Here is a 27,937-nt window from a genome sequence, read left to right as displayed (position 1 = left end):
TATCAGCTACCCACAGCGAGCATTTCAAAGATGTTGTAAACTTGTTTATCAATGTCATCATATGAGTCCAGGCAGTTGCATTTCATCTGAAATACAGTAACTATCTTTATAGCTGGAAGACGTGATCTCTAGTGCTCACTGTAATGCAACATGGGATGCACTCAAGATTTTTCTTTTTGTAGGTAGCACCGTGACACTGTGCTTTCTCCTGGAATCAGATTCATGGCATGACTGACATGCAGAAACTGACTTCTCTATCGAGTTTATTTTTACAGGCTGTTTACTTTCTTCCACAAAGCACTTTTTCAAGCAGAACTCTGCTGTGGTTTAACCTAGCAGGCAGCTAAACACCACACTCCTTCCCCCCAGGGGGATAAGGGAAATAATAATTGGGGAAAAAATAAGTAAAATTTGTGGGTTGAGATAAAGACAGTTTAATAGGATGGAAAGGGAAGGGATAATATACTACTACTGCAATATAAGTGATGCACAGCGCACTTGCTCACCACCAACCGACTGATGCCCAGCCAGTTCCCGAGCAGCAGCCCTCCCCAGCCAACTCCCTCAAGTTTATATACTGAGCATGACATACAGTATGGAATATCCCTTGGGCCAGTTTGGGTCAGCTGTCCTGGCTGTGCCTCCCTCTCAGCTTCCCGTGTGCCCGCCACCTCCTTGCTGGCAGGCCAGCATAAGCAGCTGAACAGTCCTTGACTGCTCAGCGACAACTAAAACATCAGTGTGTTATCAACATTATTTTCATCGCAAATCCAACACACAGCACTACACCAGCTACTAGGAAGAAAATTAACACTATCCCAGTTGAAACCAGGACAAACTCTAATGCACCAAAACTGACAGTACAGTAACTTGCAAGCCACAACAAACACCACATTCAGTTTAAATGCAATTTGCTAGGAAAATATTTACTAAGGCACAGACACACAGTGAAACAAGCCACACACAAGCGTGTGGCTCAAAGGTGCTGGAATGCACTACAGATACAACAGCAGCTCAGTAGAACTGCGTTATAAGCCAACTGCATCTTATTGCTAGAGGAGGAAAGTAAATAGAACTGCCAAAGAGGATCAGACCAGCGGTCTGCCTAGCTGTATGCGTTACCGCCTTCTGCGAGGGATGTAACACTGCAACAGGCAAACTGGAGTAACTACACAACAAAGTCGTCTCCTAAGCCTCAATAATTACTAGTTTGCTTAATGATCAGACGAACAAGAGAATAATACATTACTTCCAATCTTTGCTTATTAATAAAATTATGCTTTTATTCATATCTTCAGATAGCTAATCTTTTAAATGTTTTTACACAGGTAGCACATTAAAGTAATGACTTTCATAAGCTAAGAGGTTTTTTATTTTCTTTCTACCTTTGATCTTTTTGTCTTGATCTGGTTTTAGTGCTAATAAATGTTCCGTTTACAAAAAAGGATAAGATATTTTCTATAATTTTTCAAGCCAATTGCATTCACACACTTCGGTTTCTTCTAGGGTTCAACATCACCATATAGTTTTGACTGTCCCTGCCTTCCTGTCTCCAAAATACTGTACTGAAGTTGAAAGTCTAGTCAAAATTACAGAAATTAGAAATTAACAACTGAAGTCTGGAGCATATATACCACAAAGAGCCAAACTGACAGGTCACAATAATTCCTCTTTCACAGAAAATTATCTTCTCTATTTCAAAAGTACTTCTGTTAATGTTTTTAAATCCTGGCACTGATGCCAGGACAGGACGTTATTGTACACTGCAGACCAGCTATAAATTAGGGAAATATCTAATTAGGATCAATTTCATATTACCACAACATTTACCCTCTTCCAAATGGAGAAATTTATTTAAACTTGAAAACTTTAAACTCTAGTCTAATACATTTATAAAAATCTATTCTAACCTGAGTTAGTAATATTTTCAACACTAACCAATATTTATACTTAATGAAAATCTAACCAACCAGAAACTTCCAGAATCGGTAATTACTACAAAAGCACAGAACTCCATTCTGGCTCTGTAAACACCGAAATCTGATAATTTGACAGAACAAAATCTCCCATTTCTATGACAAACAGTATTATTCTGCATCTTAAAAATAACACCTCACTTAGACCTTCATTCTTCAGAAAAGGCAAGAAAATGTATTCCTTAATGTTTTCTATATTATCTCAGAGTTATACAGATCAAAAAGGAACCAACCTTTATAAATGATAAATGTCCCTTCTCATTTTATGTATCCCTACAGATAATGTACCAAAAAAAAAAGCACATAATGTACTTTTTTTCCCGAGATTCCCATTTTAGAAAGTTAATTTAGAGCTCTGATTATATACAATATTTCTATGGAACAAGCACTCAACTATTCTTATCCATTCTTATCTCAATGCATGGCTTTTATGCTTAAGATAACTAAAATCCATCCAGTTAAATAAAAAAAATTGTAAAGCAGAATTATTCTTGACATGAATGCGCAGGGCATAAACGCAAGCACCGGAAATGGTCTTTGGCAGCAGAAAATTTATTTCTATCTATATTTCAATCTCTAGGCTGTCAGCAGCCTTTATTTTCTCTAAAGCAAACAACGGAGTATCTGGTATGCATTGGCAAGAAATATCTTAAATCACACGCAAAAAAATTTGCTGTTCCTATACAGAAACATTGCTGAGATTCTTCTGACCAGTAATTTCAAAACTGCAAAACACCACCAAAACAACATGGTAGATACTTTGTCCTCCCCGCCCCGCCCTCCCTTTTATTTGGTCAAATTATTTTGCATCAGACTTCGTTTACAAGTGAAAGTCTGTAAGAATAATATGTTCAATTACACACTTTTTTCAATGGCTATCAGGTAAAAGTTGATACTAGCAAGTACCAGGTACTTGACAGGAGGGAGGGGAGCAATCCTCTTTTTTCCTATCACAATTCCTAACAGCAAGTTTTCCTTCACCTCTTTTAGTCAGTCATTAATCTTGCACAGTATGGTAAACACTGCTATATGCTTACCAGGTCCTAAATGTGGTAAACTGAGTCAACAGCTTATGAAAAAAGAAGTACTCATTACTATTCTTATATTGGGAATGTATTCTTAGAGGAAAAAAAGAATGATCCATTAATAACTCCTGCCAGCTGTCACAGGGAAGAGGTTACAGAGGCAATGATGTTATTACTCTGGGCTTCTAAGAAAATTTTAATTAATTCAGCAGAATGACTGTTAAAACCAAAGCATATAGGCAGGACAAAGTTTAAAACAACAACAAAAAATTGCAGGATCATAATCTGCTTTCAACCTGAGGTCTTGCTCCTTTCCAAGGATTATGCATTTCTAATATGTATCTAAAGGTGGCAGCAACCGTTTATTCTTATAGGCCCAGAATTAGTACTTAAGGAGCTTGAAATGCTGTATCACAGGGCTCTAAGAGGGAGAGTCTAATTCATCCTCAGTATCCGTCTAATGTTATGTCAAGAATTAAGTTGTTCTAACAAACACAACCTGTAGATGACAATTTCTGCAGAGCATTGATCTCCAACTTTGTCTTTTACATTACTGATGTAAATGCAATAAAATCAGATTAACTGGCCAGTGAATAACAATTAACATAACACAAAGATACTCCAAACTGGACATACTTCCATATCATAACCTGTATGTTAGAAAGATACCAAAGTGGAAAGTATTTCCTACTTCAGTCAAAAAACCTTCTACCTCCTTGGTAGGCCTGCCTTGCCTTTCCTCTCCGAAATAACATCCAGATGAACATAAGCTATGGAGAAGGCTCTACTACAAAAGAAAAATTTGAAATATTTAGTACAACATACTAGTTCAAGGAATCTTATCACAGTCTTCACAAATTTGAATTTGTTCTTTGTTCTCAGAATTAGCACACACACCTTTCATCCATTCTCATTATCACTGTAATTACTAATGTCATTAATCAAGTTACAGAAAGGAGTCTAGCCTATTTAATTCTACAGGTTATATCCTTACATGATACTCAAATGAAATGCAAAATGAAAGCAAAAAATGGTTCAGAAGAAAAAGAATCAAGGGCAGGGTGTATGTATGTGTGTGGAGGTAAAAGGAGAAAAGCAATGAAGACGGTCTGCAGTTTCACAGTGGCACCCATATTTACTTACAGCTAAACTCTTAAGCATTTCCTGCAGACACAGAAATAGCTTCAATTTCACTTTCTTCACTCCTATCCTTTAGGAAGGAATAAGGCTCAATAAGATAAGCAAGTTTGTAAACAAGCCTTTCAAGTTCTTTCATCTTCAGTTCCACTTGGGAGGAAGTGTTCTTTGGTGGCTTTTTTAATTATTTTTGAAAATACGCATTAGTTACAAGATACACATTACATATATAATGTTCATATCTGTATCATTACATACATAAGCATATATATCTCTGTGTGTGCATATATTGTCATAGTCTATTAAAAAAAAATACTTGTAAGGTATTAGAAGTTAAACTGCCTAACCATCTAAAAAAGTGTTACATTGCACATCCCTCAGAAAGTTCAAAAGAATATAATCTAAAACACAAAGGCTGCCTTGGTAGAGCGGATGAAGTGACATAATCTGATTGCATTAAGGTTTAAGAATTATTTGAATATACTCCTTTGGCTAATTTGCAGAAAAACCCAAAATAACATCAAAAGATCCCAAGTTGTAAATTCTAAACTGAATTTAATTAATTTCAAGATATATCCTCAGATATATGTTCTTTGGTTGAATCAGGAACTCAGTTTTGGACAGGTCAAGCTTACGAGAATAAAATGAGGCTGTAATGAGTGGTGGTTTAACAACACTGATTTATTAGCAGGAAGGACGGAAGTGAGCATCATTAGCAAAGAGATGACAAACACAGGCTTGCTATGAGATTTCTTCCATATGAAATGCAAAAATTGTAGGGGATATTTTCTCCCATCAGTGCAGGTGGGAGACGCTCCTCCCTCCCCACCACACCAAAAAGACAACAAAGGAAATCCTATTGATGTGGAAGGGGAAAAAGTGAGAAAGGAGGTTTACAGGAAAGTTTTATGCCTTTTTTCTTTGTTTGAGAAGATACTAATAGGTTGATTGACAGAATAGTTCTGACTTACGACCAAAGTTAGCGGTAACCTCAGTGTCAGTAGCTAAATAATACAACTCAAACTGGAGATCGTTTTCTTCTACCTCAAGTTTACCTTTGGTGTTTTCAAGAACAGGGATGCAAGACAAAGTAACAGCCAGAAGAAAGTGCATATAAAGGTGGCTGCACAAAATATAGTTCTGATAATAGCACACAGAACATATTCTAGATTTATGAGAGGAGTTACCAGAAAAAACTGAGTAAGGTTCTGCATATTTATGATTGATGTCTACTGGGGGGAAGAAACAACTAAACAAAACCCCAAGTCAGCCTGCACTTCTCTTTTAGAGTTTGGAAACAGGACTGTTAGGAGACTCATTGAGAAAGAAAAACAATTTTTTATTCCAGCTGTGCAGAACACAGGAGGTGTAAGAGGAGTTTTTAGAAGTGTTCTGTTTTAGAGCAGACAAAAAGAACACTATTTTCAGAAATTTCAGTCTAATGGAACAACTAAACCAGTTTATTTTTCTACAGATACTTTGTGAAATGAAAATCCTCCCCCAAAAATAGTTTTTGTTGCTTGGGAAGTAGATGGTAAATACAAATTTCAAATATTGACCAGACATCTTTTTACCTAATCAGACCTTTTTTTAGCCTAATCATGGAAATTCACATTAAGATACGTGATTTATGAAACACAACAAAACTCTAAACTAACTGATTTCTGTCAAGATAAAAGTAAATTCCAAAAAAACCACGGTTAAGTTTAATAATAACCACTTTTTGACAGACTTGTGAGGAAATGGCAATGATGAACAGGCTTTTAGTGGAAAATGTTTCAGGCCACCCAGAAATGTTTCTGGATGAACAAAAGTAGAGAGACAAATCAAAATCAAGGTTGTTAAAAAGGTGCTAAAAACTCACAAGGTGGGTAGGGGATGTTGCCTATACAACTGAAGACTAGGGAAGCGAAGATAGCAGAAGAGCATGAAGTGGTGCTTGATGGAGAAATGCTGAAGTCTAGAAGTTTACTACGGTGAAGTTAGTATATTCAGACCCATGATTTCACCTCCAACTGCACAAAGTACTCCAGCTGCAACTGACTTACCTCCCATAATTTTAGACTGGCAGTTGATAAATTCTGGCTTCTTGTCTGTAAGGTATCGCTGACAGGTGTGATGTAGAACCTGAAAGAATGTGCATTTTTCTGAAGCTGTGCTTGCTACCCATTGGTCAAAAGCATTTTCAAACAGTAAATCAAATTCTGGGGAATCCTAGGAAAAAAAACAAAACAAAACACACTCCTATTATTCCAGTTTTATAAATGATTTGGAGAAAGATATAGAGCTATTATTTTTTAAAAAGCATTATGTTGGAAAGAAGCAGAAAGGTCATGCAAATCAAGACCATCCTGAGATTATTTTTCCTTTGCATATTTTTGGATGTAAAAAAACCCAAGTAGGCAGTTTTTTTCTCGCAGGTATTTTTAATGAGATATATTCAGCTATGACAGAAATACCTGAAAACAAAAATACTTTAGACCGAAAAATAAAGGTTGTAATCTCATAAGAAACTCTTGTTATCTACAGATAACTAGTTATTTATGCCTTCTATGTTACGCAAGGATTTGTTCTGCTCAGCACAAAATCTACTTTCATGCTATATTATAGAAGGTGTGGTTCTCTCTCAGTGCTCAACCTAAGAAAAACAAATAGCAGGTCCTAGTTATTGTATGTAATGTATTATCATAAATTGTTGCTTAGGGCTCAGGATCACATGAACAAAAGAGAACTCCTGGGGGGGGTGGGTGGGTATGTGGAATCAAAGCCCAGTTCTATTCTGTGCATCAACTGCCAAAATAAATGGATCGTATGCAAGAAGTATTACTATATATTTAGCAATATTTGCTAAATGTAATTTTGTAATCTAATCTAGTAAATGCTATTTTGAATCTATGACACTAGGAATCACAGGAAGACAAGTTTGAAAGGAACATGTCTAAGCTTAAGAACTTGACAGGACTTCCTGAGAGTATCCCAAGTATCTGTTATTTACATAGCTGCATAGCAGATGCTGGGAAAGGGCCTAAAACTCATATCCCTTATGTATTTGTCATTGCTCTCATTTTTCTTGTACCTTTACCCAGAGAAAATATAATTCCACACCCTGCATTTCATAGGGCAGTGGCCAAACTATTAACAGAACTTGGTGCACCACTGCCAAGATGCTTAGCTGGCTGATGACAGCACAGCTTTGAACAAACAAAGAGGGTTAGTCACAAACATATTCTGCTGTACAATGAACACAGTAAGTCACTTTGTAATCACATAGCATGAGCCACATTCCTAACTTCTAATTCTGATGGTTTACTACTGAAGATTTGTATTCATAAGCTTATTACATATTAGTACAACTTGGTCTTGAGATAGCTCAAAGTGTATATTCCATATTAAAGGAATTCCAGAACTATTTCACAGGAGGTTGACTGGTTTGTTTGCTTGTTTCTGGTTTAAATCAGTGTTCATGAGCCGTTGGCAACTAAACCACGCCACTGCCCTTCGTAGGAAAAGATAAGAAATGCAGAAGAATCTGAGAAAAAACACAAGGTTAACAACATTTCACAAACTTGAACCTCAGTAACCTCTCCTGTCCTTGCTTCTACTTACTGTTCTATCACACAACACAGCTGCATGCCAAAATGGACCCCAAGAGACTTATATCTGAAGACGAGGCAAACAAGGCTCTTCTTTTTCTCTTTACAAAGGAGAGAGAGAGTAGGAAGAAAAGTAGGGAAAAACAGGAAGAAAAAAACCCATATGGTTATGCCCTCTGGCTTCCTCCCATCTTTCTCATTAAAATCTATTTCACATATTCCATTGAGTTATTTCTTTGTAGAGAATTTGCACTTAAACCTGTGTCTTATCTTCCCAGGCACCCTCTGAATAGTGAAAGAATGCCTGATTCACAAATCAGTTATAAAAGTGCTCAATTTTCATTTTCCAGAACTGTTGAAACTCACCCGATTAGGGTCTATACCATTGACCTGGCGAAGCTGCTCGAGCATCCACTGTGTTCTCCTGACAAAAGACGTAGAACCTTCAAATTGTTTCACCTTCGTAATAGACGCTTGAGCTGGTTTCTTGTTTGTCACTGAACATATAAAAGAAAACACATATAATTGAAATGGGCTTAATGTTTCAGGAACGTGCTGTTTAGTTCACCGTATCAGTAGCTAGCATGCTGGTATATTTTCTATAATGTCCCACAAAGGAAGTATATGTCACTGATTCTGGCAGTAGAACACATTCACTGTCCTGGATAAAATAGTGAAAAGCACATTCCTTATTGTCAGAATGATGGTACAATGCCAAATAAGCATTACACTACTCGAAATTAGATATATTTTGGCCATTATCAACTTAAGTTGCCAACACTCTGTAAAAAAACAGAACTAAACCAAAGGTCTTTCCATCTACTTTCTCACAACCACTTTACTGTTCTCTTCCCCACGCTAATTAGCAGACGTTTCTCATACCCAGCCTCTTATTCATTTCTTTCTCTTCCTATCATTTTAGACAACACACACACAAAAACCCCAAGGAGACATGTCCATGTAAGAGTAAGTCCATTTATGTACCTTTTTAAAAAAAATATTGTTACTCTAGACTGACTCTCATGTTGGTGATTGATTGAAAAAAACCCATAGGTTTCTCATCTTTTCACAACATGTCACATGTAGGTCACGCTTGTATAACACCACCACCACCTATGACATTCAGTTTCCAGTCAACAGACATAAGTACATGCACTTACTGCATTGAGAAAGTAAACCTATCATATCGGACAATAGTCTGTGAAAAATAGAGTTACAAGAATTAAAGAACTAAAGATCAAACACACAGAAATATTAGGTACCACAAACAAAGACCATAAATAAGAATGACAAAACCAGGAGAGTTATAAAATAAATGTTAAAAACTACAGTCAGTCATGTAAATAGATCTGCTTTTGAGGAAGAAAAAAAAAGCGCAATATAAAACACTCCAATTAATGTACTCTAACTCAGCATCAGGTTTTCAAATTGTACATTAAAGGTAATTTTTCAACAGAAGGAGAAAGGGTTTCCTGTATTAAGACCTTTTCTCTAAACAAACAAATGTTTCATCAGTGTAACTTTTAACCTCTGTGAAAGTTTTATAAGCAGCTTTAGGCACTTTCTGTAGTCATACCCTGTATTTTATTCACGTTATTTATCTATTGCTGTATGTTAAGTCACTTCCAAACACACTTCCACTGTCTGTGAAGAAATAATTTGTAGAATCATTGTAGTGCACAACGTACTAAAGCTGCTGTGTCATTTATTTTTCTACTTAAACTCTATTTCCATAAATCCTTTTATCCATATGGTCCTCCAAAAAGAGTATTATTGGAAAAGTCACTTTTCTCTGCTTTTAGATGCTGGCAGTTAAAGAAGGCTATTAAAATAATCAAGACTTGAAAGTGAGATTGCATATTTTTGTGCACCCCTTTACCCAAATAATCATGAAAACTAACAGACTTTCCTCTCTGCAGATGCATGCTGCATACACTTCTGCACTCAGGGGCACAGATATACAGTAAGTAAACACTGAGGTAATACCTCATCATTCTGTAAAGTTAAAAAGTTAATATTGTTTCTTACAATGAAAATTTAACAATGCACAGATCACTGTCTTGTTAAGTGTACTTTGGAATAGATTAGCAAATTCAGATTAATATGAGAAGTTCTTTTCAATGTCTCAGGTTTACACATTTTCAGTTCAGTGCATGTCTGTGCATGTGAAAGTCCAAGCACCCTTATGAGAACTTAATTTGATATATAGAAACTTCATTTCCAAGGACATTTTAGTATGTAAAAAAAATTAAAAATCAAATACTAACATTCCACGTGAAAGATAATTGTTTTTAAGAAGTTACTTTGGAATAGAAGACATAGGTGGACTCAATATATTGACCAGACTATTGATATGAATGTAATAAACAGATTGCCAGAAGTCTCTTGATCAGTAGTTGAAGCACCGAGAACCAAATTGGTGCAGTATGTGGTTCAGAACCACACAAAGAGAAAAATCAAGGCAGTATCAGAGAAGTAGCAGCAAAATTACATCATAATGACTACTGAAATGCAATGATTAGACATTACTAATAAGTGAGATTAGTATTAAAGATTCATTGATTGTTCAATGGCCTGTGCAACCAAACCTAACAATATCAATAAAACAGAGGTGACAAGCATCCTGTCTATACTTACATAATACATACAGGTTCTTTTTTTATTGCAAGTTTACACACTGAGCGGGAAACAAATTCAAGTGTTACATGAGCAGACCACAAACCCATATCCCTACCTTCCCTGAACTCACCCTTTCTAATATTTACTCATGTCTTTTTTTGCCAACCCCAGTGGTCACTTCGGCAGACTCTGTAGCTGAGTTTCACATATTTTCTACAGAGCAGTAGTTATAGATGGCTATCTAACAGTGGCTCAAGTTCTATGGTCTGTAGATTATTCCCTTTCCATGCAAAACAGGCAATAATCTACTGCTGAATGCACCATATATTAAAAAGAAAAAAATTGTGTATACTATACATAAGCCACATATAGAATTATCACTAGCGGCATTGCAAAACAAAGCATTCAAAACCAGGAGGCACTAGACAGAACAATTATGTAATCAAACGTTATTTTTCCCCTCTCAGAATCTCATGGATAATCAATTATGACATGTATAGCCTTAAACTTTAATACAGTAGACTTCTCACTGCTCTGAAGGCTTCTACATGGCATACGTTCCAGTGCTCTTAAAAACAGGGGTCATTTCAAGGTGAAAATATTATATTTTACAGATACAATAGTTAAACACTAAATATTTCATCTCAACATCTCTATAACTTGTTTGGCTGGTTTGACATAGCCAAAACCTAATTCTTGAGAACTTCTCTGTATAGAACTTTTAATAATGAAGAGCAGCTTTCTCTTCAGCTGAAGCCATCAGCACGCCCTATTTTGGTAAAAGAAAAATGACATTAAGTGCCTAAACTTTGTAAACTCTTAAAAATGCCTATTAGTGATCAACTATAAAAACATCTTGATTAGATGACTGTTTCTATATAATCCACCACACAGCAAGCCTGGGAGAGGCCGAGGGCTGCTCTTCTACAGAAGAGCTGAAGGGTCTTGTGTATCACAGTTGTAGCAATTCAGTCTCAAGCTAGCTGATGTGATCCTCCTGGAAAAACGGCAGTTCTCCCTTTAGGTCTCACACTTGTAATTATTCTGCACAGCCAAACAAATCTAGTTGCATTTCACCTTTTGTGTCTTGGTATTTTAGGAAAAAGCTAGCATTTCCAGAACATTAAAAAAAAAAAAAAAGTACACACCAGCTACCCACGAACCCACCAAACATGCTTTAAAACCTTCATTTAGTCCATGAGAGCTTGACAGTAGTATGGCAGTCATTACAACTCCGCGAAACCCTTTGGCAGCTGGGAAAACCATCCTCACTAGCTGCTCATTATGTGGCTTTGCAAACTAGAGCACTTCCACACAAGCCACTGAGTGGGTGTTACCTTGCAAACATGTAAAATGTCTCTTCTTAAATCTGAAAAAAATTGGAAGCAATTACATGCTCCTAGCCACATTCCCTCTCTGACAAGTCATTCAGATGTGTTCACTAAAATCTTCCACAATAATTATCTACTTTTATAAAAAGACAACATATAAGTTATGCTTCAATTTTAGGTGGGTTTTTTTGCTTGCTTTGCCTTTTTTCTTGTAACAGAACTTAACATTATGCCTTCAAAATATGAAGCTGTAGTAGTGTGGACCAAGCACATTTATTTGGAACCCATCAATAGATGCTAGGTCCATATGGTATCTCTGTGTATCCTCACGTGCAAATAAATAAGCTTTTTTGTTTTTATTTAATTTTTAAAGGAACATTCAGTTATTGGTAAAGTAAGAAAGGATGTGTGAGAAGTCAGCTACAGCCATTTATGATTGAAGACTTTGTGCGTGTTTTTGGTTTGTTTGGTTGGGTTTTTTTTTTTGGTTTTGTGGTTTTTGTTTTGGGTTTTTTTTTTTTGGTGGTGGTGGTTTTTTTTGAGGGGGAGGAGATTGTGTTGGGTTTTTTTTAAACACTAGATTAACATATAACCAAAAGTTGCCAAGTCAGAAACAGCACTATTTCTTTTGGGATTGAAGACATTATTAACCATTTTGCATCATAAATAAAACTAAGTTACAGTACTACATTTCAAAGAGATTGTTAAAGCTTGAGAGGCACACATTTGAGTGAAATAGTCTGTTTCAAAAGCACATCAGAGAACACGAGGCGGGAACAGTCAAATCAGAATTAGCTTTAGAGAATGCTGTAGAAAAAGTCAGGAAAGTCACTGTTCTCATCATTTGGAACACATAGAAAAAAAACGTATTTGAATTCCAGACCTCAGCTAGAATCTGTGTGCATGTCTAGCGTCTTAAACAGCAAATCAATACAGCTCTTCACACAGAAAGCCAAGGGAGACTAAAGTCACAGTCCAACTTCATATTCTGGACTGCAGATGATATTTTCTTTTTTTTTTTTTTTTTTTTTCCAGTCTCCTAAACTATCTTTACTTGAATGGAAAAGATAAAATAATGAAAAATGGTTAATTTCTTAAATACCTCAAAATACTTTGCCTTGAGAAACAGTCTGAAAGCTCTAAACCACCGCACTATGAATTTTTGTTTATTCTATCAGAATTGAAATGCATATTTGAAAAGCAATTCCTGTCCTTGAAGTCTGGACTCTGGATATCTGTGTTTGTTTTGGATGTTCTTTAAATTTGGATGTGTGTATTTAATAATTCAAACTCTAGGTAATTAGAAATCTTATGACAAATGGCTTGATTGCCTCACAAAATTTCTAGTCATATTGCAGTGTATTTCTGAAGTGCTGAATGACTGAAATAACTAATGAAGGGAGAAATTAAAAAGTATGAAATCTTGAAGCAGGCAGTGACTGCTGCAACTGTTCACGTCACAAGAATATTGTTTTTTTTCTGGCCACTACACAGATTAATAAATTAAGTAGCTTTAACTTTTATTGCTGTTCCATCAGTAGCTCCTGGGGTGGAATAATAATAAAAAAAAAAAGGCACAAATGAAAGTAATTTTTTGACTGATCTTACTTCATCTATAAAATTGTTTCATTTGTGAAAGTGACAAACTGAGACTCACTCCTGAGTGGGCCTGCAGAAGTCTACTGAAGGCACTGGCTATCTGTGCAGTTCAATCCAAAACTATTCACCAACTTAATGTTAGATCAGCATAATCTAACTGTATGTCAAATCCTGTACAGTGTATACTCATCCCTCAACTCACAAATAACCAATGAAGCAAAGTTTGTCAAGCTAGTTGTTAGTAATTAATGATGGAAAAAAATCTTTAGGATGCACTCAAGACAGCCTAAAGCCTTTTAACAAAAGGCCGCTGAAGAATTCAACTGAAGAAACAGTTGAACTCAATACCATAGCAGTGTGATGTGATTTCATGGTCACTGTATCTAGAAGTTAATCATTCCTAACTTCTTGTAGAAACATTGTCCTAAAGCAAAATTCTTTTCACAGTGAGACTAGAGTCTAAAAAACAGCCAGGAGTTTCCTAAACAGTTTTTGATTCAGTCAGAATAAAAACAGCAAATCTAAAAGCATCAGCACATTTTAATTAAAAATATTTAATATCCAGTATAGATTTTATTAGGAAATAGATACAATTATGTATTAGTATTTATGGTAGAAATGCATTTTTTCCCAAGCCAGTTCTTAAGGAAAAAAGTTATGAACACTGTGACAGAGATAATTGCTCCTCTGTACTTTCCAGTTCTCCAGAGTTCCATATGGAAAAGCTGTCTTCTCCCTCCAGACTTCTGTTTGTGCAGTTACATCCAATTCACATTCTCAAGTCCCTTCACTGCCAGCCACCAAGGAAACAACCATTTCATAAACTTGCAAAAAGCTCACTGACGAAAATTCTGACAATCATGTACACAGTCCTAGTAGGCTATGGCTACCAGTTAGGCTGATGAGCTGCAGTTTCTGACTGTCGAAAAAATAATGACTTTTTTTGTTTCTTGGTCCAATTGATACTCAATTCTGCAACCTGTTTGAGTTTTTGTATTCAGAGGACAAAGTATGAATAACTTGTGGAAAAGTCTCAGAAGTTTTGAGGAAACCCAACACAGATTTCTTTCTTTCAAATGTCGAAGTACAAAGTTCAAAGAAAAGACAACACCAACAAAGTATCTACAGAGACTGACCCTCACTTTCTATTCTCACCCACATAATTCCAAAGCAAAAGTCAAGAAAAGATTTCTCTCTATTCCTCTAATGTGAGGAGCTCTTCCTTCTGTCACAAGAACAACCTCACAATTGTTTTCCCCCCGCATTTCAAAATCTTACACCCCCTGTTTTCTTCCCAGGGTGAGGAAATGGGGACGAGGCAGGGGAAAGGACACTAAATAACACATCCTGCAACCGTATGGTAGTAGAAGCTTGTATTATTGCTGTTTTGCAATGCTCCATGGTAGTTTCAACTACTACTGTTCAGGCCACATGGTCCTATAAGAAAAGTATTGTCCTGGAAAGCAACTTCCACAATTTCCCAAAGCAACTTTCCAACAATCATACAAATGAAGCTGAGGATTAAGCAGCAGAGCAAATGGTTACATTTTGACCTACTTAGATATTAAAGAATAAGGACCAGGTACATAAAACTCTTAGTATACCATGTGGATTTAGAGAAAACTATCTCCAGTCTGCTTCACATGATGCTTGTGAACTTTGCTGTCTACCAACTCCAGCTTTGAGTTTGAACACCAAAACTTGTAGTATTTCGTATTTTCTCAGAGCAGTTTCAACTAAACACTGATTTGATGTGGAGTCTAAATTAATTCTAGAACTTTGAGCTTTCCCACTGCAGTTGTCCAACTGCTACCCACTGCAACCTTCATGCCTCCCATGGTTCTTAGATCTCAGCTATCTGTAATACACAGAGATGTGCTGAGAAGACAGTGCTAATAAGAACTCAGACTTACATTGCCACATAAGCCAAAAGTAATTTTAGGTACAGAAAAAGATACGTTTGCAGTAGAAGAAAGCTAGGCTCACTGAAAATAAACAAAAGCAGCTAAAACTGGGGCAGGTTTAAATTCCCACTTGCTAGTCAAGGCTTACCAGATGTCAAAATGGCTGGTAAGTTGAGGCTTGGCTTCTCAGAACTGCATTTCCTACTTTTGCCCATATTTCTTCTTTCCTTCCTTTGACAATGCTGCTTTCTCACCATCTGGGATCTAAGGAGATGAAAGCAGGGAGAAGCTGCACGGTTCCCACCTTCTTCACTTGCCAGATAGGACATGGGGATGTCAGTGGCCCTAGCTACATGACAGTTTAACCAAAAAATAATTCCTTGAGTTTCTTTAGGCACAGCATAAAGTTTTGACATCAAATTGGAAAACACAAAGAAAAAAGAGAAGCTTTCTGATAGAGGCAAACTACTTGTAATTATAAACACATACTGTTTTTCCCAGAGCCCTTCCCAAGAGTTCAAATAACAAACAATTTGCCTCATCTGTCTGCTTAAATCGGTATCTACTGCAACTTGTCCGTAACAAGTTGCCAGCCTCACTCTCATTGCTTTCCAGATAAAAATGTACGAAATATGTCTCTCTCAAAGTTTATTAATACATTGTTCAAAATGTAGCTTTAAGTAATATTTTTTTCTTTCTACATACAAGTTATCTTTATCTACTGAATAGTAGAACAAAAATCAAATACTAAAAAATCAGTTACCGCAGAAATTCAGATTAAGGTATGTGGTATCCTCAAGGTGAAAGACTAGACAAAACAGTTTCCTGGTGCCTTCAAAAAAAAAAAAAAAAAAAAAGTAAAAATTTCTTTGGGTTGCAATAAAAAAAAACCCCTTTCTTTTTCCATGTGTAAGACACAATAAAGTGCTGTAAGCCTGAAATGAGAACCCGTATGTTTTCCAAACATACCACTGAGTGCATTAATAACACACTGCTGCTTATAGGCAGAGTGTCTTGCCTCTCAATTTTGCACCTAGTTTTGCATTATATTTACTTTTCACAAAACCATGTAAATACATGTACTTAAGAATGGTTTTTATGCCTATTTTATGCCTATTATGCCTACACTTTAAGCCCCCATCATACCATATACATTAAAGTCTTCACAGTTTTTTGACATTTTTCACTCCTATCAAGTATTTAAAGCTAGAAAGATAAGTAATATTGCAGTTATAAATTAATAGTTTGCTTAAATTATTCTTCAAATACTAATGCAATATAGTTTAAGGTATTGATACCAAAGCAACTGCTTTTCATACTGGCACAGTTATATATAGACAGATGCAGTTAACAGTGGAAAGAATGACAGACTTCATTTTATAGCCAGAGAGAAAGCTTCTGCTTAACTGCAAATATTTGGAAAGGAATCTCATTAAACACATATTCACTTCCAGAATGATGACTGAACTTCCAGGTTTTGTTGGAATTGCCTTTTACTATTCCATATTGCAAAGCAGCCAACTTTCAAACTTTTCCCACCTCCTTTTTCCTGCATACGGATAGCCGGCTGCATTTGAAGACTCCTGAGATATTTCTAGTGAAATATAGCAATTTTGAGTTGTGTATATGTTTTTAGTTAAAACCTAGTTGAGAGGACAGGACGGTGCTCTGACAGATCTGCCAAGGCACTGTTGCTGCAGAGGAATATAATAGGTATTCCAGCCAGGTTCCAGGAAAGAGGAATTACTTCCTCACAACCCAAGGACCAAAGTCTTCATCAGAGACCTCTCAACCAGCACACAGCTCCTGCTGATCCTGACCTACAGCATTCCACATTAGTATTTCACCTTGTCCTGGGATGGTAGAGCCTCACTTCTTTAATGGAAGGTATTTGGTGACTGAGAATTTCAGCCCACCATAGCATGTGCCCTTTAGCATTAGTCTGGATCATCTACAGCTTCAATCTTCTTAGCTCTCTTTTCCTTAAAAGGAAGGCAGTGTCCTACATAGACTTTGCTGAACAGGATACTTCAAACAGCCTTGTAAGAACTTGCACACTTCCCACCTTCCCAGAAGAAAATCCCACTTCAATCTAGTTTAGAAATCAAGGCTCAAGATAAAGACCCCAGTGAGTATCTGTGTGGGTGGCTTAAGGTATTCCCTTTATCACATTCTGGTCACTTCAGCACCCGCAACTATGGAGAACCAGTTAAAGTCAATACCACAAAAGCACTTCTACTCTTAGTAAGTGGAATTTGGCGTAATTCCCATACAAGTTAACAGATGTGCATCCGCATGCAGAGAGGACACTAGGAATTACCTCACCAGCCTGAAAACAATGTTTGAACTTCACAGCAAGTGTCCTGAGGGGCAGGAAGAGGCTCTGGAAAAATTAAAGTTTTAATTTGTTACTCAGTAACTCACACAAAAACTGCTGGTATTGAGTAGTAGTTCTCCATTTGTAAGTTTGCTTAGATTAACTTGACAGCCTTCAGATTCTGGAACAAATTGTCCAATGACTTCAGATCCTACTGTCTGAAAGGACTCTGTTGTAACAGGGTAGAGTGTTTACTGGAGCTTTTAAAGAAGCGACTTATAAAAAACTGTGCTCTTTTCTTGGTTTTGTACTGAATCGACGACCTAAAATATAGTAGATGAGACTACTACTAAAGAAAATACTTTATACACAGCAGATGCAAGAAAGGGCTATTACATCTGCTCAATACAAAAATCCCTAGCTTTTGCTATACATTGGCCTAAGTCAGAACAGCAGTGGGCAAATTATTCCATATTCTTATGACTGAAACTTTCAGATGGACACAATTCTACAAAAACTTTCACATTCACATGTGGTGCGATAATATCCAATTTTCAGTATAAGCAACTAAAAAGGGCTGTTAAGACTTTGACCACTTCAGATTATAAAGAAATTTTAAAAAACTACCACACACACAAACCAAACCAACAAAAAAAACACCCCCAGAAACACATCTGTGGGGAAGTACAGGAGGTGACTAAAGGAGAAGCCAAGCAGGAAGAAAATCAAGTAAGTGGGCCAATGGCTGCAATTCCAAGTTATCACCATACTTTATTTTAACTGAAGCCAGTTATTTAAATCCTGCCCATTCAACAACAACAAACGGTTTCTCAAACTATGCAGTACTCTATTCACAGTATAACCCACAACAGAAGTGAGTTATCCAGCCTTTCTTGCATCTTATTGCTGGAAGTGCAATAATTACTACAAAGGAACATATTTACATGCTGACTTTGTTTTACCATCTGAATTATGTTCTGCAGACAACTAAAATGAAATACAGCAAGCAACATATACATTTCAGGTAGCACTTAGCCTGAGATATAAAAGTAGGGGAAAAAATCTAATGTATGTATATTCTGAATATTTTGAACTTGATTTAAGTTCACAAGACTACCAGTACTACTATGGGAGTACTACTTCTGGGAGAATGCTCATGTTATGTGTGTCTTACACAAATCCAAAGGATGTTTTGCATATCAGCAGGTCCCATCTCTATCCTGTGTATCCAGTACAGCAAGTAGTTTTTTATTTCATACAACTATATTTGTGTATGAATGAACAGATTTTTCAAATGTAATCTTATGCCCCTTCCCCGTTTTTAACTGCTTTAAAAAATTAAAAAGTGCTAATGCAAAAAATTAACTTCAAACACCAATCTTCACAAATTTACATATTAAACACTATAAAAGCAGTTTAGATGCAAGACCAAAAACCTCCATGGGACAGAATCCCATGCCATATTTTATGGACAGTTAAGCAGACAGCATCCTTGTCACACTTCCAATGCCCACCATGCTTCTGGAAGTCAGTTCTCTGCCTATCTGCAACAAAAGGTTTTCAATGCTTGCTCTTGCACCCTGAGTTCAGTGGTTAAGCCCTCTTTTTCAATGGCATCAACCAACCCACAAAATAAACAGACTTTCTTAAACCCTCACAAACATTCCCTACAGCTTCAATTATCTGAAGAAACACAGCATGGTCTCTTGCCAAGATGTTCACTACTATTTCCATGTGCTGTTCAACAACAGCATTTCAGGGTCAGAAGTCACCTCCACTTATTTTTATGCCAATTTGGTTTACAAAGCACTTTGAGACCATGAGATGGAAGGTAATATGTGAGTAATATTTAAAATTTTTAAATCTTTAAGCATGTGAATAATGATTTGAGAACCAAGTGAAACTGAGAACCCTAATGAGGCTAAAAGAAAAATTCATTTTACAGAAGTAAGTGTCTTGCTGAACTGGGACCCAACACTTAGGCTGTTTATTTACCTTGCATCCTTCTCTACTACACTTCATTCTCCTGCTCCATTTTAAATTTGTACAATGATAGCATTTCTCAAACTGCTTTTTTTTCTTTCAACTATTGATTTGCTGCAGCTACCCACTGAGCTTGTTTCACTTAATGAACAAGATGCAGGTAATTAAAGTGTCTAGAAACTGAAGTATATGTGTACTTTGGTACTTTTATTATACCACTATTTACAGACTGACATGGAAAGGCCCTACCACAATAAACCAAGAGCAAACAGCTGCAAGCAACACCAGAAGAATGAGTGACAAACATTGAACAACTGGTTACAAATCTAAAAAATATGGAAAAATAAACACGAAGAAAAAACATGGTAGACCATTTAAAGCAATAAATAGTTATATTTTGCTTCCTTTTCTCTTTAGACAGCAAAAACAGGGTAAAAAAAAAGTCTTATTCAAATCCCTTCTCCCTGTCTGCACACTCCAAAATAATAAACATTATCCTGATCTCACTGATGGCACATGTATTAAGGTGGTGTGATTTTTGTGGAAAAGAAATCATTAGCTGCTCAAAACCTACAAGAGTAGGTCAGTGCATCAGATGATATACCTATCTTCTGTTGTCGCACTAAAAGGTTGCAAAGGAAAGAGTGAAAAAGAAGTATTTATGGTCTGAACTGAGGAAAGGCGGCTTTCTGCTACTGGTATGGAAACAAAGAAAAGCCCCCACAACAAACTCTGGAACTCATGTATTTGTTCACATGCAGGAAATTTATATTAAACATATATTCAAGAGTAATTTGAAATGGTTACTTGATAACATTTACTGAAATTAACAGCAAAAGCCAATGTGTACTTCATGTTACGAGGAGTAATTTTCAGATTTCTGGGATTACAGCATACCACCATTACACCTGAAGGTACTTCAGTAGGACCATTTGAACGGCTTTATTTATTAACACAACAAGTATCAATTGCTGATTAATTGGGTCAGTATCCTCAGAAAAGCAAAGCCAACATAGAAGGACCTTTGTCAATATACATCAACTGTGTAAAGATAAATAATGTCTCAAGCTTTGAACAGACGTTTGAATCTGAGTATCTTAGCTTCACAGATTTTACCCATGTTATAAATAGCTACTCATTTTTCTTAATACTTGGATCCTAGGTATGTTCACAGATCAAACATACCCAGTAGGAATATAACCCTCATTAGACTCTGTAGAAACATGTCTGCACTGCAAGAAAAGTTTTCATTCTATATTCTGCATTACAAATTGTACACCTGCGGTAGACTAGATTTTATTTGAAGGTGCTATGTGCGGATAGCATTCAGTTACTGCATGTAGTATCTTAAGCTACCTGACATGAAATACTTTTGTTAACATAAAAAATTTCACTGTAAGGGAACAGAGCAGAAAGTAAAAAGTAAATACTTAGCACCTGAATTGTTACTACTATTACTATTATCAGTGTCCTCTGCAAAGCACTGAATCGCAGAGCACCCCTGTAAAATGTGCTTCTTTTAAATCAAATAGTTATATTAAAATAAAACTATTTCCATCTGCCCTTGCACAGTCTTGCAATGGTAGGACTAAAAATTTGACTTAAATGATAGTTTCATCATATTTACTATTCTTTGGGAAAACTCTCCAAAGCATCAGCTGTGCCTCTCTACCATTTCCAACCATGGAGCTTTCCTAGCCTCTAAAGAAGACAAAGCCTCTAAAAAAAAACAAACCTCAGAAACCAGTAAAAACTTGCTGTAGAGGGTAAAACGTCAAACAGGTTTCACAGTAGAAGAGAAAGGAAAGCATGCACACTGTTAGCAAATAATTTTAACAGTTTTTCTTTCATCAATTTAATCCCTCTCCTTCAATAAGGCCACAGCAATTAAGGAATGACATACACCTCCTTGAATAGTAATTTTAAAAGGTACTCCACCAGAGAAAGGTCCATCAGGGAGCATTTTGTGTTGGGAGAGAATTGTGCACAGGTAGGTCTCACTTTGATATGCAGTCAGGGGACAGCTGAAAGGACCTCCCTAACAGCTTCCATACCCCAGAACACAGACAATACAACTAGGCACAAGCTTAAGGTGAAGATCACCTCTGTAAATCGGAAGTTTACCTAAGCTGTGTCTTCAAAACTTTACATAAAAGGTTAACTTCCCAAAGTCAAGTGGAGAAACGATTTATGATTATGTACTTAAATAACCAAGTATTTTGAAAATGTATTTCGAAAAGGTACATTCTCAGACTGCTCAACTGAACAAAAGTTGAGTATCTAAAAATCACAGATACAAGACTTCACAGTAAAATCAATTATATGGCAATATCCATTATGTTGCCAGAAAAGCCAAAAGCTGCTGTGTCCAATACATGGCTTCCTGCAGCTTTCTTCCATGAACTCTCAGCAAGTCAGCTGCAACATATATTTTTAAAGTGTCCGTATTTGTGCTTCCTCATGACTAGTTAGAAGAAACCTCAGAGAAACTGTTTGCAGTTCTCTTCCTCAAGGATTTTACCGACTTCAGCGATTTTCAGAATGCTAATTAAATCTACTAGATTTAATGTGATTAGGTATAGATTTAGTCTAGTTTAAACTAGTAGATTTAATCTACACTATTTAATATGGTGTAGTATAATGAATAACAGGTAATCAGACTGGTGTTCAGTTAATCTGCTATTTCCATTTCCTAGAGTTCACTGAAATAGGTAATTTCCAGGCAGAAAAACACAGTTAAAAAGATATTAAAGGATAAACTTTATTATTTACCATGCAACATTTGGGTACATTTATCTAAACTACCTTCCTCATTAAGTTTGCATGTGGGCATGCGTACAAAGGTAAGACTAAACAACTCAAGTGTATGTCACCAGCTTTTTTTCTCACCAGCTCTTTCTTCAGTTTGCATTCTTTTCCATTTAAGGAGACCTATTGATTTGTGTATCTTAGAATGCATAGCTCCTTACATTACAGAATTAATTACTGTTATTTCATAGGCGTAATTCTTACAGGAATATACTCCAGGTAGCCCTTATAGGCCCTGAATTTTCTTCCCAGTAATGTGGAAGACCATGTTCTTCTCTTTACTCACAACTCAATTACATGAAATTTGGCTTCAGATTTAATCTCTCAGCTGTGAAGCTACGAAAACCTAACCTGAATATATCCTGGCTATTACTTAACACAAGAAATTTCAAACCAAAGAAAAACTTGGAAATGGGTGTAAGATACAGTTGATGACTCATGCTTAATGGGAAAAAGATACCACACATACATAGAAATAGAATCACAGAATCATTTAGGCTGGCAGAGACCTTTAAGATGAAGTCCAACCATTAACCTAGCACTGTCAAGTCCACCACTAAACCACGTCCCCAAGATCTACATGGTTTTTAAATACCTCCAGGGATGGTGACTCCACCACTTTCCTGGGCAGCCTGTTCCAGTGCTTAATAACCATTTCAGTGAAGAAATTTTTCCCAATATCCAATCTAAACCTGCCCTGGTGCAACTTGTGGCTTCTTCCTCTTGTCCTATCACTTGTCACTTGGGAGAAGAGACTGACACCGACCTCACTACAACCCTCTTTCATGTAGTTGTAGAGAGCAATAAGGTCTCCCCTCAGCCTCCTCTTCTTCAGACTAAACAACCCCAGTTCCCTCAGCCGCTCCTCATAAGACTTGTGCTCCAGACCCCTCACCAGCTTCGTTGCCCTTCTCTGGACATGCTCCAGCAACTCAATGTCCTTCCTGTAGTGAGGGGCCCAAAACTGAACACAGTATTCCAGGTGCGGCCTCACCAGTGCCGAGTAACAGGGGCACAATCACTTCCCCACTCCTGCTGGCCACACTGTTTCTGATACAGGTCAGGACGCTGTTGGCCGCCTTGGCCACCTGGGCACACTGCCGGCTCATGTTCAGCTGGCTGTCAACCAGCACCCCCAGGTCCTTTTCTGCCAGGAAGCTCTCCAGCCACTCCTATTCCACTTCCTATTTGAGGTTATGATCTCTAAACTCAGCCATCTCTAAAGAGATGCACAACCTGCAAACTGAGTTCTGACAGTACAGCTTTCTTGTCTCATACCTGAGTTTTTTTGGTCCTTTGCAGTGCATCAGAGGTAATAGGGTGGATAATCTATACCACACTACATGTTTTACAAGAAACTCTCTGGAAACATGTTTCATAATGAAAAAGCATTTGGTTTCTTCCAGCCACACACTAGAAGAATTAACAAGACCAGATGAAAATAATTATTCTGACTTGTTTAAAATGGGAGTCCCTAAATGAGATTCCTTACTTTTGTGTCTACAGTAATCTAGCAAGAAGGCTCAGCACATTGGCTGCAGAAGACATGAGAAAATGCATAATTTGTGTTCACTTTCATACATCGGTTGCAACACCTAACCTAAAGCAAAACACATTAGGTGCACCCATTCTGCGCTAAGGTACAGAAACACACCAAATAAAACCACATCCAACCAACAGTTGTAAGACAAATATGTAAGAGTCATCACTGAAAAGTAAAGTAAGCTTCAAATACCAACTTAAATAAATAAGACTTTACTGTGGAATTTCCTCATGAGGGTGTTTAATCTGTGAAGGTTAAAAATCAAATGCAATTTCCCTCACAGCATGATTGTTGTTAAAATCTTGCCAAACTTCACTCCTAAATTTTGGAAAAGATAATCAACAAACTTATGACTGAGCAGTGGTACTTGTCAGGAGCAAGGATAAAATCAGTTTATTTTTATCTTGACAGAAGCTTGACTCTCTTACTAAATGCCTTGTATTTACCAGCATCCTACTTCTTTGTAATGTACTTGTCATTAAACAAAAAGTTAATTCAGGACTAAGAGATATCTCCAAACCCAATCGGGGGGGAAGTCCATTGCTATCAGTGACAGCCTTGGGAAGCACCCAACATGTTGATAAAGAGATTTAACCTAGATTGAATAGTTTCCTCTCCTCCAGAAACTTTTTTTGTTTGTTCTAATTCCATTACGAAGCTTTAAAGAAGGCTCCTGCTGTACACAGCACTCAGGTTCTCAAAACATTTGTGATTTCATGACAGACTGGAATTACTTTGTCTAAACATGCTGGAATTCCTCCACTTCTGCCTGCTCATTTATACAATTCAGAGTCACAGAATTGGAACAGACCTCTCAAAGTTACCCAGTGAAAACCCTACTCAAAGCAGGACAAACATTAACATTCAGTGAGGTTGCTTAATGGCGAAACATAGTAAAACTGAGTGCATAACTTCATTTTCCCACAGTGATTTTATTTTTTCTTTTCCTTTTTAATTGATTGGGATTTCCCCAATTGTGACTTACCACCTTTGCCTCCTAGTTTTCTACTGTGCACATCTGATAAGAATCTAGTTCTACCTTCTCTACAACCATGAAACATTTAGGGAGTGGAAGGCTGCAATTAAATCCCCCCCGGCCTTGTCTTCTCTTCTGATCTTTTCTAAACAAAACCAGTTTCCTCAGTCTCTCCTCCTGTCATATGCTACAGCTTCCTAAACACCTTAGTTGACTTGTGCTAGACTCTGAAGTTTAACAGTACGCACCTGATACTAGAAGGCTGAAAACAGTTTTCCAGATGCAGTCTGATACGCCCAGCAGGGGAGAATAATTACTCCTGCTGATCTGCAGGCTACGCTCCCACTAATGGAGCTCAACACGCAGGTCATCTTCACTGCTGCAAAGCTGGTCCCCTGACTGCTGCGCTGTTCCCAACTCAGCTGGCCAGCCCTCAGACCAAGCAGTGGATTATTCCAGCCCAGGTGCAGGACTTTGAAGTTGTCTTGGTTGAACGCCATGAAGTTCCTGTCATCCCATTCCCCCATCTCCTGTGCCCCTGCCTGCGTATCGACTACTCTCCTCCAAGCTGGTATCACTCGCAAACCTGAGGGAAGCACAGCACATCCCATTGTCCTGCTCACAGAGAAGGACATGAATTAGGATCAGCTGCAGTATCAGCCCTCGGCACCATGCCACCAGCAGCTGGCCAGTTAGACTCCAAACCACTGGGAAGACACAGAATCACACCTTTGAACCCCATGGTCCTCTCCCTCACCTTGCAGTCTACCTCTCCACCCAAATTACCCTATCTGCCTGCAAGGACAGAAAGGCAGAGCACTGAAAGCTGTGCTACGCTTCTACGTGACTACATTCCCATATGGTAACTAAGTGATTAGATTTACTTGAGGATTCATGAATTCCATTATAAGCATCAATACATCAATTTACCATTGTAATGACAAACAGGGAGCTAGAGATTGTCTGTCTTCTGATGTCAATTTTATACAATACATAATTTTTACCCTCACCAAGATTCTACTTTAGCATTGCTTAATTATTGAAGGCTCAGGGGTTAACACTTAAAATCAGACCAATTATATAACGACCAACATAGTATCTAAGGGCCTAGCACTGAGCAGATTTGCAAATGAAATTTGATTTACAATTTAAGTAATGTTTACATAAGCTTATAGTGAAAGCTTTGAAAGGACTCTAAAAATACATAGAAATTACATGCCCATTACTCAGAAATAATTCCATTATTCAACTTAACTGCCCTCTTAGTTGATGTCAGCATTTTCTTCTGATCAAACTCTATATTATTAACATTTATGTCACAGTCATTTTTAGTGTGCTGACTACACACTAAAAGCTGCAAGCACCTTAAAGTGAGAGGATTAAGTGAAAGAAAAAACCTGCAATACTTCTCCCAAATTATCCATTCCTCCACTTCTCCTCATTCAAATTTAAATTCATGTCGAGAAACTGAAGAATCTCCGAACACCAGGACTCACAACTGGAATTTCAACATATAACTAGCCAATTCCTATTTTTCGTGTATGATATTTATTACTATAAAAAGTTACATGCATTTTTCATTTGTATTTGCCTTTTTAAACATTTTTTTTCACTTGGTTTTGACTTTTTGAAGAGTTTATTTCTTAGTCTGTGCATTTACATGTGCCCTAAACCAGATAATTCTCATCCTGAAAGGAAAGCTCCTATGTCTAATCTAATATTACATGTATAGTAGAGCAGCTGCTTGATTTTCCTGTTCTCTAATACACAGTATTAATATATTCTATTAATCTAAGCCTCATTGATTGCAAATTTGCTGTTAATAGCTTCTTCTCGCTGCACAGTTTAGAGCCAAAAATCACCGTATTGGCTTGTCTGCTGCCTAGATTATGAAAGCGATCCTGTAATTACCCTGTTAGTCATCCATAAATACTCATTGATAAAACCAGTTAAATGGTGCAGCAAAGAAGAAAATATATCTACTGTCCTTACTGCTCAGTTTAAATGTATCAATGTGTTTCTCAAGGGCTTGAAACAATGTTGAAATTTGTTATTTAAGATGTGAAGAGAACGACCTTGAACTTGAACTACAGTAGTGGCAGTAATAACTGCCGTTTTTTCAGTTTCTTTAGGCCTTTACCGTATGTGAAATAAAATTCTTTCAAAGCTTGCTGAAAGTCTGAAACATATTAAACCCTTATAGTAGTAGCTACAGAGACTAATAATCTCATCAAAAGACTTTTTAAAAATAAAGAAGTCCAATATGAAATTATTTTATAAAAGTTATAATAAAAATTAATTGCATTTCTTAAATTATTAACAGCTGTAGACAAACCAAAAAAGTGGGACTGTGTCTGGAGTGATGAATTCACGAAGTGAATCAGTATCACTGCAATACATGCACTTGTATTCATCTTTGTCAATTCAGAAAATAAATTCTAAACACTGATCAAAAGTTACATCGAAGTACCTCACTAAGACATTCCCTGAAGTATTTCTGCTTATATTACATAAATTTAGGGTATATTTTAGAAAATAGTTACAGATTTTACCACATTCTATGCTTCTTTGTTGTGTCTCCATACTCAAGACATACTTCCAAGTGTACAAATGGATCAAGTTAATTGTCTCTTCCAGTTTTTTAGTCTCCTCAAACAGTCTCAAAATTGCCTAACAGACAGCATCGTGAAATGAATTATCACTACTCCCTTCACCTCCTATCAGTAATACTACATATTTTCACTGCAGATTAGGAAAGATTTCCTGGTAAATCTATTAATGATACAGATTTTAAGTTTATGTAAGAAACAAAATTACTGCACAACATCCTTTGAAATTACATTTGCCATGAGATATCAAGATGAGATGAACCAAATACTTAAATCATAACATTCAGAATATCATTTACAGGTACCGACTTAGTAGTTTAAAAGCATTAAGAAAGAAAATGGTACAGGTGCAGATCAATGACTGGCATAGCCACATTTTTAATATAATGTGTAGAAATTGTATGAGAGCTGACCACGAAAATGGGGATCAAAACCTCCTAAAGAAAATAATCCTTCTGAAAAGTACCAGGTTTTGTGACTGAACTCAAGATTCAACAGTTTTGTCCAGTGATTTAAA

The 27,937-nt window shown here is 36.8% G+C and overlaps 1 protein-coding gene across 3 annotated transcripts in view; it reads right to left on the bottom strand.

Annotated features, from left to right (window-relative positions):
* Positions 1 to 27,937, bottom strand: part of STXBP6 (syntaxin binding protein 6) — a gene marked incomplete at its 3' end in the record, with an annotated part of 83,186 nt that overhangs the window by 19,666 nt on the left and 35,583 nt on the right. For 2 of the 3 annotated variants that reach the window (XM_082001042.1, XM_082001043.1), the window contains exons 2-3: positions 8,098 to 8,228; positions 6,187 to 6,352 (exon numbers count right to left, since the gene is read on the bottom strand). The exons of the other annotated variant lie outside the window; for it this stretch is intronic. In XM_082001042.1, coding sequence (XP_081857168.1) covers positions 6,187 to 6,352; positions 8,098 to 8,228 — 297 coding nt within the window. The remainder of the gene's footprint in view (positions 1 to 6,186; positions 6,353 to 8,097; positions 8,229 to 27,937) is intronic. 3 annotated transcript variants of the gene reach the window in all.

The sequence above is a fragment of the Phaethon aethereus genome (assembly GCF_964289735.1).
Source record: "Phaethon aethereus genome assembly, chromosome: 5".
In the NCBI taxonomy this organism is placed as follows: domain Eukaryota; kingdom Metazoa; phylum Chordata; class Aves; order Phaethontiformes; family Phaethontidae; genus Phaethon; species Phaethon aethereus.
This window is presented reverse-complemented; position numbering and strand designations above follow the sequence as displayed.